Source organism: Mastomys coucha, unplaced genomic scaffold (genome assembly GCF_008632895.1).
Source record: "Mastomys coucha isolate ucsf_1 unplaced genomic scaffold, UCSF_Mcou_1 pScaffold1, whole genome shotgun sequence".
NCBI classification, from domain to species: domain Eukaryota; kingdom Metazoa; phylum Chordata; class Mammalia; order Rodentia; family Muridae; genus Mastomys; species Mastomys coucha.
Genome location: NW_022196891.1, coordinates 15346380 through 15357106, shown reverse-complemented (window position 1 = coordinate 15357106; position 10727 = coordinate 15346380). Strand labels below are relative to the sequence as shown.

Here is a 10727-nt window from a genome sequence, read left to right as displayed (position 1 = left end):
AAAGACATGCCCATGGGTCAGCCTACTGTAGACAGTCCCTCATTAAGACTCTCTTCCCAGCTGAGTCTAAGTTACACCAAATTGACAATTAAGATGAATCACAGTTGCCGAGGATGGATTTTGGAGTAGGTGTCTCCAAAACCAGGAGACCAGGGGGTTCCAAAAGACTCATTAAATGTTGATTGAAGCCATAGCCTCCAACGTAAATGTAGATGCTCACAGTCATCCCAAGCCCCAAGCCATGGAAACCAAGCCGTGCGCCCACGTGCCTGCTGAGGGGATTCAAGACAGGGGACTGTGAATGAACAGCATCGCCACCTAAGGAGAGCTAGAACAATATTCTGAATCTTAGTTCCGCTCACCAGCTTGAGCACCACCCTTGGGCTGTCGCAGCCTCTCAGTTGGTAAAGTATTTGCTTTCCAAGCAGATAACCCTCAGAACCGACGTAAGAGATCTGAACATGGTGTCGTGTAATGCGCTTAACCATCCCAAACCTGTGGAGACAGAGACAGGCTGGGGAGCACAGGCTCACTAGCTGGCTAGCCTAGCCTCTGTGGGTTCCAGGTCAGTGCTAGACATGGGAAATGGATAACATCTGAGAGCCAGCAGCTGAGATTGACCTCCCGCCTCCACGTGTATGTGTACATGTGCACACACCTCACACCGAAAGATTTACCTTGAATCTTGAACCTTTCCTTCAGCTGCTTCCAAATCCTAGTGATCTGACTGAAGCCAAACATCTGCTCTTACAGAGGCGGTCTTCTGCTCAGTCTGACAGCAATGAGCTCTTAGGACCTCATGCCTGGATTTAGTGTTGTCACGGTCCTGTGTGCTGTCCGTGTTCTAGGATTCAGAGTTTTACTACAAGGACTGGAGTGATGCGGGGCCTTCTTTCTGTGAGTGTGAACAAATAGTGGAGGTCAAGAGCACCACGTCTAAGTGTCACTCCTCAGGTGCCATCCACTTTTTGTTTGAGACAGGGTCTCTATTGTTCTTGAACTTTGCCAAGCAGTTAGACTAGCTGGCCAGTATGCTCTAAGGGTCTACCCATCTCTTCCTCCATCTCAGTGTGGCTGGAATTACACGCCCATACCGACCTCTCCCTGTTTTAACCATCACCTCTGGGAACTGAACTCGGATCCTCAGGCTTCTGAGGCAGGCACTTTACCCACTAAGCCATCTCTCAAACTCCCGTGGAGCTTCCAGTCTGGGTCCACTGGCTGATTCTTCCCAGGTCTGACTCTAAGCTAGAGCTGACTAAGGGAGTTTGGCCTGGAAAATTAAAAGGGTAGGTTTCTGAGGGAAGTCTGTGGGGGCCTGCACACGTCCATGGCGACTCCTGTGGTTTGGGGTTCTTAGAGCGGTATTGGTACCCCATGGGTCTTCTTTCTGAGAATATCACCTTTTGCCTCCACAGGCCTCCCACCCTAAGTGGCAGCCCTGTCATCTCAGATATCTCTTTGATACGGCTTTCTCCACACCCCGCTGGCCCTGGAGAATCACCCTTCAGCGCCCACCACCCCTACGTGAACCCCCATATGGAGCACTACCTCCGGTCTGTGCACAGCAGCCCCACACTCTCAATGATCTCCGCCGCCAGGGGCCTCAGTCCTGCTGATGGTAAGTAGTGTTGGAGCAAAGGCTGCAGGGATATTGGGGGTGTGCTAGGGGTGGTTCAGCCCATACAGCCACTCTCATTATCGTCCAATAACACATAAATTTACAATTTCATCAATAGATATATCTCTTGATTAGGTCAAAGCCGCCTTGATTAGGTCAAAGCCCTCATGATCCAGTCATTTCCCCCAAAGCACCACCTCCGTACATTGCATTGGAGACCCAAGCTTTCAACCCATGGGCCACTGAGAGATGTTTCACATCCAGACCATAGCAACCACATCATAGGGACAGACGACTGCTTGCAACACACCAAAGGCTGTGGAAGCCCGTATTAAGTAAGAGATTGTGTAGGAATATCTCCTTGAACTCAGCATCAAAAGGGAGGCAGCGCAGAACTGGCTGCTGCCTGAATCTGTTTTCTGTCCCTGTGATGGTCAACACAGATGGTCTCCCGACTCCCAGGAATCCCCTGGAGCTGGAGTGACAGGCAGCTGAGGCCCCATCCCCCAGGGATAGATCGATGGCTTTGAGTAGGCTCAGATGCTTGAGAAAGAGTGGACCAGCCCATGGAACTGGTTGATCTGAACCGGAAGTGAATAAAATATAGTTACGTAATATAGTTACTCTCTCAGATCTAAGTTCTTCCTAGGGGCTGAAGAGACAGTTTAGTTGGCAAGTATGAAGTCAATCAATCCTCCAGGACCCAAGTTTTTTTTTAAAAAGAAAGTAATCAATAAACAGGGTCCAGCAGCAAGCAGTTGGAATCCCAGCACTAGAGGGCGGGACTGAGGTTCACTTGTAAGCCATTCTAGTGGAATCAGTGAGGTCCCTGTTCAAGGGGAAGCCCTGTCTCGGAGACAGTGGAGAGCAACTGAAGAAGGTCCCCAGGGTTGACCTCTGGTCTCCACTGAGCACAGGAAGTGATAGATGGGCTAGGAGGTCAAGCGCTGAGACCCCAGGCCAAACATGAATTACTTTCCCTTCCTTAAACATTTTTAAAAAGATTTTATTTATATATTTTCAGTTTATGTGGGTGTACATGCATGTTTGCATAGGTTCCCCTAGAAGCCAGAAGCGAGTATTGGTTCCTCCGGAGCTGGAGTTAGGAGTGGTAGAGAGCCACGCAGCGTGGGGGCTGGGACCTGAACCCCGGCCCTCTACAATAGCAGTCTGTGCTCTTAACGGTTGAGCCACCCCCCGTGGACAGTAGATTCTGATGGCTCCTCTCTCTAACCTTCTGTGACAGTGGCCCACGAACATCTGAAAGAGAGGGGACTATTTAGCCTCGCTGCCCCAGGCACCAACCCTTCAGACTATTACCACCAGATGACCCTCATGGCAAGCCACCCCACACCCTATGGGGACCTTCTAATGCAGAGTGGGGGTGCTGCTAGTGCACCCCATCTCCATGACTACCTCAACCCTGTAGATGGTGAGTACCAGAGGGTGCGACATGGGGCGGGGAGGGGGCAGAGATGGTGCGGATGAGGGTCTTCCCTCCCTTTGGAGGAGAGAGACACAAACAGAAGTCGGCACTGCACTGCATCCCAGTGCTGTCTTGACTGCCAGACACGGGGACTGAGCCCAAGTAATAGGATGGGTGACCAAGAGCCCTGTGGTCGACACAAAGAATGGAATGCACTCACCTAACTTTTGGGAAGAATCTGCAGTGGGAAGTACAGACACCACCCACCACCGGGGGTCGGTGAGCTGAGATGGAAATGGGGTGAGCAAAATAGGAATGGGGACACATACTAGGGCAATGGGGTACAGTTTTGAGACATAGAGAATCAAAGGTATCCCTCACTAAGGTGTGGGGATGCTACTCAAGCACAGAACTGAAGGGGGCAGCCCACCGGCCGGCTTGGAGATGAGCAGTCCCAGCAGAAGATCAGCGGGTGCAAAGGGCCTGTGTTCCTGCTGGGAGCCCAGTGTGATCTGAGCTTGTGAGCCCGGTGTGATCAGTAGAAATCAGGTGATAGACAGGAGCGGTACCAAGGCCAGTGTTCCAGGCTGGGCTGTGCCGACGAGTTGGGACTTGATTAAGGCTTTGCACATGGCTGGAGTGAGATGAGGCTGTGGAACCGTTTTGGGGGAGAACGCGCAGAGAAGTAAAAAGATCTGATGTTGCATTTGAAAGTATCTTGTTCGTGCTGATCTGAGCACGAGTCGGGGCAGGCAGCAGTAGATCCCATTGGTGGGCTGTAGGTGAGTCCAGTTAAAGGTGACGCTCGCGTAGAGACGTAAGACACGTTCCCAGCACAGATGTGCCATGCACAGAATGGAACCTCTCACTCCCCGCCGTAAACAAAACCTGATGAAAGCAACTTAGGAAGGCGTATTGGTTGTGGCTCACACTTTAAGGAGATCCTGTCCATCCTTGTGGAGATGACATGGTAGCAAGAGTGTGTGACATCCATAGTCACGAAGCAGAGACAGGCCACTTTCTCCTTTGCATTCAGTCCGGGACCCCAGCACAGAGAATAGCCTGCATTCAGGGTGGGTCTTCTCACCCCAATCAGCACGTCCTAGGACATCCCCTACACATGTGTCTCCTAGATGATGATCTTTCTAAGTTAACAATTGTTACAAACCATCATAAAGAGTCATGGGCAATGCCAGGGTCTAAGGACCAAGTGATAGGTGGGCTTCAGTGATCAGAGCGGTGCATGTGCTAGGCTGCATTGCAGGGCAGAAGGTCTGGAGTCTTGGATGGATGAGGTCCTAAGGGCCCATCAGACGCCATGCCCTCCCTTCTCACTAGAAGCCATCCTGGTGGCTGCTTTAACGGGGTGTCGTAGCCCCCTGACTGTGAGACCCTGGGTCAGCATACAACCCCTGTCATGGGAAAGAAGCCGAAGCTCAGTGCTGTTGCCCCCTCCAACTAGATCCCACTCCACCCGGCGACCCTAGAGCTGGCCAAGGATGCCTGGGATGTGGGCTAAGTAGAGGCGCCGGGGAACACCACCAAGCTCTAGGCTGGTGCCGCCTTCCAGCTGCTACCCTCCAGTCTTGCCTTGGGAGCGGCATCTTCATGCCACAGTGGTGGGAGGGTTCAGACCTGCAGAGAGGCCATCTGGTCCTGCAGGGTAGCAGGTTGGAAACTGGGCTGTGGCAGCTGTTAAGAGGCCGCCGAGGGTGCAAGAGGCAGGGTGGGCCCATATCATCCAGGTCTCGGCTCACATCGCAGGCCCCCTTCCTGGGTTTCCTGATGCAACCGCAACTGCCACCGCCACGGCAGCGCTGCTCAGTGGCCTTGCTCCAGTTGAGCTATCTCTCCACAGAGACAGAACCAAGAGTGCTCCTTCTCCAGGGAGTCTGTCTAGATACTTCCTGCCTCCTCTGGTTGGTCCTGCCTCTCTGAGTTTTAAAGAACCACCCCACCACAAACGCAAGGTCAAGTTGCCCTGCTCATCCCTGCCCTTCCCTGATGGGATACTGCTGAGTGTCTCCTTCCCTAAGAGGATGCTGGGTCCAGGGTTCCAACAGCGCATGGTATTAAGTCTCATCTGTGGGGCTCCTTTCCCATCCTTTGACCGTGAGGTCAGGGATTAGTCCAGCCACAGCTACACTGCAGGAGAGGAATATTGAGATCCAGTGCAGAGAGTCACACCCACAGGCCAGCTTCTGCCACGCTGGGAAGCCCCCCTCCAGGGTCCAGAGCCAGACCGTGGACATCACTGGCAAGTGGACAGACTCGTCGATGCTATGGCTAGGGGACCAAGTTGAGCAGGTGGCCCACACAGCAGGAGAGGCAGAACTGGGCAGACAGGAGTCATACTGTGACAGCCATCCTGAGCGCCTGACTGGGTGTGCACCTCCACGCAGTGCCATGCATGCCACAGAGAGAGGAATGACAGCGAGCGTTTCTCCTGTGGCTGGAGTTAGGACCTTGCTCAGGACAAGCAAACAAGTCCCCGTCCCTGGGGGGGGGGGGGGGGGTAGCTCTAGGTGGGGTTCTAAGTCTTGCTCTAGCTGGGTCATACCGTCCATTGCCAGTCCCTGTACTCTACCCTCCAGAAGGCGGCTAGGCAGCTAGGTCTAGATTCAGCAGAGGGCAGCAGGGCAGGATGCAGAGGGGCCGGGCCAGTATGATAACTAGTGAGGAGACACCAGAGAGGACCTAATTCATCTCCTGATGTTTCTCATCTTCCCCGGGATAGCAACGCCTAGAGAGGACAGTGAGTGGGACACAGGGTATGTGAAGCTGACTGAAGGAGAATGTAGTAAAGGTAGAATGAAGGTAAATGTAGTCTACTTGCTGTATACACTGGGTGCTCAATTAATTAATGCTGGTGTGACCTCTCACTACCAGTATCCCTTAACCTTTCAAATCTGCCCTGATCGCCAGAGACCCATGTCTTAGTTGTCTCGCCTAGTGCTTCCTCCCAGGCCATAGACCACTCTGGGCATCATGTCCTCTTCGCTTCCCCATCCATCATCCCTAGGCATGCTGGGCGTGGCTTGTCCCCTCTCTCCCTCTGTTTACAGAGTTGTGAGGGTCAGAGCCTGGGCCCTGGCAGCAATAACAAGCCAGGCTCAGCAGGCCATCCTCAATAGGCCAGTTAAACAGAGCTGAGAAGGAGCGAAAAGCAGAGAGGGAGGGGGTCATTCATGGTGGCCACACAGGCAAGAGGAACAGAAAGCTTTGTTTAGGTTTACATGGAGGGCAAGAGGCATGCATGGCTAAGCAGTTCTGGTCGAGGTGTGGTCTAGCCATCAGAGCGTCCCCGCAAAGAGGTCTGGTGAGTTATCAAAATTGTGTGAAATCTCTTTCTGGGGGACAAGCTCCCCACCACCACCACCAGGTTTCAGCCCTTTCCTTCTCCCAGCATGAGTCTCCTGGGGGACTCCTTTATTTATTTATTTATTTACTTACTTACTTACTTACTTACTTACTTACGTATTTCAAGTCCGTTGTCAGTTAACCAATGGGATGGACACGGGTGTGTCTCTTTAGAATGTCTCTTTTCTTGGTCGGTCGCCTCATTGCTGGCTCCCAGAGCGGATCCCCTGCTGCTTCCTGCTCTGCCTGTCTGCCCCTCTGCCGTGCCTGAGGGCTTGAGGGCTGTGGAGCACCAAAGGCATCCTGGGCATCAAGTCCTGGGCACCGGAGGCACCATCGGGATTCTGGGCACCCAATGCTAGCCAACCTGGATTTCTTTCACCTAAGACTGCCAGTTCTGCTGCTAGGCTGGGCGGCTCACAGCCTGTAAGACCCGATGTGTCAGGTGTGGCCAACACAGGAGACTAGGGAGAAAAAGGTGCAAGCTAATTAGAATAGAAACCACTGGAGTGGACGGGGGTGGGGGTGGGGGTGGTGGGGAGCTGCTGGCAGCTACGGGTGGCCTAGAAGGGTCCGAGGACAGCTGTGTTCCCCAGAACATACAACATTGGCTGCACCTGTCTAAGAAACAGGAAGGCCCTGGGCAGGAGGAGTTCATGGGCTGATGGAATACGCACTCCCAAGGGTGGTCACCGCTCGCTGGATAACTGATCCCAGCCACCTCCTCTCTCCACTTCTGTATTCAGATCAGCAGAATTCAGTATTCCCAGACACCTGAGCAGGACTGGGATGGCAGGTCATGACTGGGGAGGGCTGGGGACTGGTTTTATAAACCCAAGAAAACCATACCAATCCATAGCAATCTTCCATTTCTCCTGTTGGTGCTTCTCAGCAGGGGTTTTCCAGGCATACTACCTGTTTTATTTTTCTCTCAAGTTGGAACCCAGGGTCTCTCACACGCTATCCGTGATTACCTCACCGCTGAGCGAGGTCCAGACTTTTCTTTCTTTTTTTCCTAAGTTCCATATTTTATTTATTTATTGCGCCTGTGTGAACATGCACGCCACACTGCTTGTATGGGAACTGGTTTTTTCCTTACACCATGTGGGGGCTGGGGAATGGAACTCAGGTCCTCAGACTTGACAGCAAGTGCCACCCTCAGCCATCTCACATCTAGCCCAGCTCTTTCCAAACCAGTTGAAGGCAGAGCTTCAAACTTACCTTCAGATTTTTAAAAGTATTCGGGGCATTTCCACCCAGTTTGGGTACCTGTGCCAATTACCCAATCTGCTATGTTTCTGGGAAAGATGCTAAATAAGGCTGGGCGCTGCCCAACTTGCCTCCGGGGCACTGCTCCTTCCTCCTTCTCCACTTCAGTAGACCACGTGAGCCAGGGAAGCCCCTGCCAACCGCTGTATTTTCTGCAACCCAACCCCATAGGATGCTTTAGGCCCCTCATGGAAAACTTACATTTTTTTTTTTTTAACCAAGTTCCCTTTTACTCAACGCTCTGACAGAAGAAAGGGCGCGCACACTCCTTCACTGCCTGCTTACTCAGCATGCCTCCTAGTTAGGTTTCACTATGGCTGTGATAAAGCACTGATCAAAACCAACTTGTGGGAGACAGGATTTATTTCACTTTACAATGTCCAGGGGACAGTCCATCATCACTGAAGGGTTGGAGCTCCGGGCAGGATCCTGGTGGCAAGAACTGAAGCAGAGACCATGGGAACACTGCATGCTCACTTGCTCAGTTTGCTTTTTCACACAACCCAGGACCACCTGCCAAGAGGTGGCACCACCCACGGTGATCTGGGCCTTCCCCCGCATCAATCATCCATCAAGAAAATGCTGCCACGGACTTGCCTACGGCCGAGCTGGTGGAGACAGTCTCTCAGCTGAGGTTTCTTCTCCCCAGATGAGTCTAGTTTGTGTCAAGTTCACAACACACACACACACACACATGCCACACCAGGTTCTAGGCACTAGGCGAGAAGCTGAACCCCACATTAAGTCCTCAGTCTGTCTGGCCAGGCACCAGGCGCCTTTTTGGTAAGCACTTCCGGTGCCCCGATCTGAACTGACCTGACCTCTGACTGCCTCCTCTCTCAGCACCTGCCTTCACGTCTCAAAACAGGGACACCCAGCAGAGAAGAGAACGTCCCAAAGGCTTTGTGTGTCCACTAGAGATAGGATCTGCCAAATTTGAGGCAGCCTGAGCAGAAGGCTGGTGGGTGAGGCCCTCAGATCCTTCTCCAACTCAACAATATGGAGTCAAGGACCCAATGCACAGCAGTGCATTTAGCATTCATAACTGACTTGACTTTGGGGATTAAGTGGATGGTTCTTAAAATGTGTCTTAGGTAGGGTTTTACTGCTGATGAAGAGACACCATGACCAAGGCAACTCTTATAAAGACAGCATTTAATCAGGGCTGGCTTACATGTTCAGAGTATAGTCCATTATCATCAAGGTGGGAGTGTCCATGCAGGCATGGTATAGGAGGAGTTGAGAGTGCTACCTCTTCATCTGAAGGCTGCTGGAAGACTGGCTTCCAGACAGCTAGGACAAAGGTCTTAAAGCCTATGCCCACAGTGTCACACCTATTCCAACAAGGGCATACCTCCTAATAGTGCCACTCCCTGGGCCAAGCACCTACAAACCATCACAAAATGGAACTTTTTTTGGAGCTCATGTGATTAAGGCTAGACTTGAACTCACTATGTAGCTGAGGATGACCTTGGATTTCTGATCCTCCTGCCTCTACTTCTAAAGTGATAAAATTATCATCATGCCGACTTATGTGTTACTAGGTATGAAGGCCAGGGCTTCATACATGATAGACAGGCACTCTACCAAGTAGGCTATGCCCCGTCCCTAGAACTTTCCTTTCTTTTTCCCCAAAGGGGCAAACTTAACCGTAACAGAAGGGGATATCTCTGTCTGAGAACCACAATAGTGTCTCGTGAGCTTTGTGGACACCCCACATGTGGGACACATTAGCTAGGTCAGAAAGACAGCAAGGCCTCTGACAGGTCCAGACACCAATTCTACCATCCACCCCAGGCCAGAAGGAGGGTGGGAACAGAGACCTGAGGCTCCGGTACAGGCCCGCCTCTCCCTCGATGTCCTTTCTTCTTCTCTTGCCTGATTTTCAGCAGGAAGACCAGGAGCTGAGCCACCGAGAAGACAACAGAACCAGTCAGAAATCCAAGGTCATTCACTCCTCTGCTGGTGGCTATGTGGAGAGTGAGGAGTTCACTGCTTGTCACAGGTCCTTAGCATGGGACTTTCTCGAGCTAGGCTGTTGATGCCGGCAGTGTGTAACTGCAGGGCCACCCTCCCCATCCCTCCTGAGAAGATTGAAATGTTCTGATTGAAGTACTGTCTGCTCCCAGCCCCTATAACTCCTCCCAGCTGTGTGCTTTATTGTCATATTGACACTAATGTGCCTCGGATGTCACCTCCATCCCGATGCTCATTCTTTATGCAGGGTGGGGAGGCTCGGAAACCGATGGCATTGATCTCACAGGAGAGAGGCAGGCATTCCCGGGGCCTCAGGGGACTGCTTCGGGCAGGAATCCAGGCCAAGCCTGGGACAGAGGGGACACTGAGGCTGAGGAGAATAGTTGTGGGTCCCACAGGCTGCTGAGCTCGGGCTGGGAATGAGCTGGGTAAGAGAGGCCCTTCGGTGAACCCGAGTTGACCAGGATACAATTCTACTTCCTCAGTTGGGGAACTTAAAGCCCTTGGGACATGACTGAAAATGGGGCCACTGACTTCTGACCTCTGGGTCCACAGCAACATGGCCTCGCCATGGAGGTCCTCCCATGAGGAGGATGGGGGCTTCTTGAGTCAGTGAAGTATAGATAGGTAGAATACTTATGCTGAATTCCTCAGAACACAACCTAAGCGTGAGCATAGAAAAGGCCTGGGCCATATGCAGTGGGTTATACCTGTAATCTCAGCACTGGGAAGGTATAAGTGGAAGAGTCAGGAGTTCAAGGACACCCTCGGCTACATCATGTCCTGTCTCAAAAAAAAAAAAAAAAAGGAAAAAGAGTGGGGTGAGGTGAAAAAGATTTGGCCCATTCATAAATGGCTTGGCCTTGAAAGCATGAGGACAGAAGTTCAAATCCCCAGAATCCGTGTGGGAAGCAGGAGGATGGCCTGCACCTGTAATCCCAGGGGTGGAAGGACAGAAGGCAATACAAGAGGATCCCTGTAAGCGCTGAGGCTAGCCAGCCTAGCCGAATCAGTGTGCCCAGGCCAAAGAGGCCTGGGAGGGGGTGGGGAGAGAGGAGGGAGCACAGAGGGGAG

At 52.2% G+C, this 10727-nt stretch overlaps 1 protein-coding gene across 4 annotated transcripts in view; it reads left to right on the top strand.

Annotated features, from left to right (window-relative positions):
- Window positions 1–10727, top strand: part of Gli2 (GLI family zinc finger 2) — a 225992-nt gene that overhangs the window by 189078 nt on the left and 26187 nt on the right. For 2 of the 4 annotated variants that reach the window (XM_031380382.1, XM_031380391.1), the window contains 2 exons: window positions 1419–1621; window positions 2868–3053. In XM_031380382.1, the coding sequence (XP_031236242.1) occupies window positions 1419–1621; window positions 2868–3053 (389 nt within the window). Of the gene's footprint in view, window positions 1–296; window positions 898–929; window positions 1290–1418; window positions 1622–2867; window positions 3054–10727 lie in introns of those variants that run through there. The other 2 variants (XM_031380402.1, XM_031380412.1) reach the window with 2 other exon arrangements.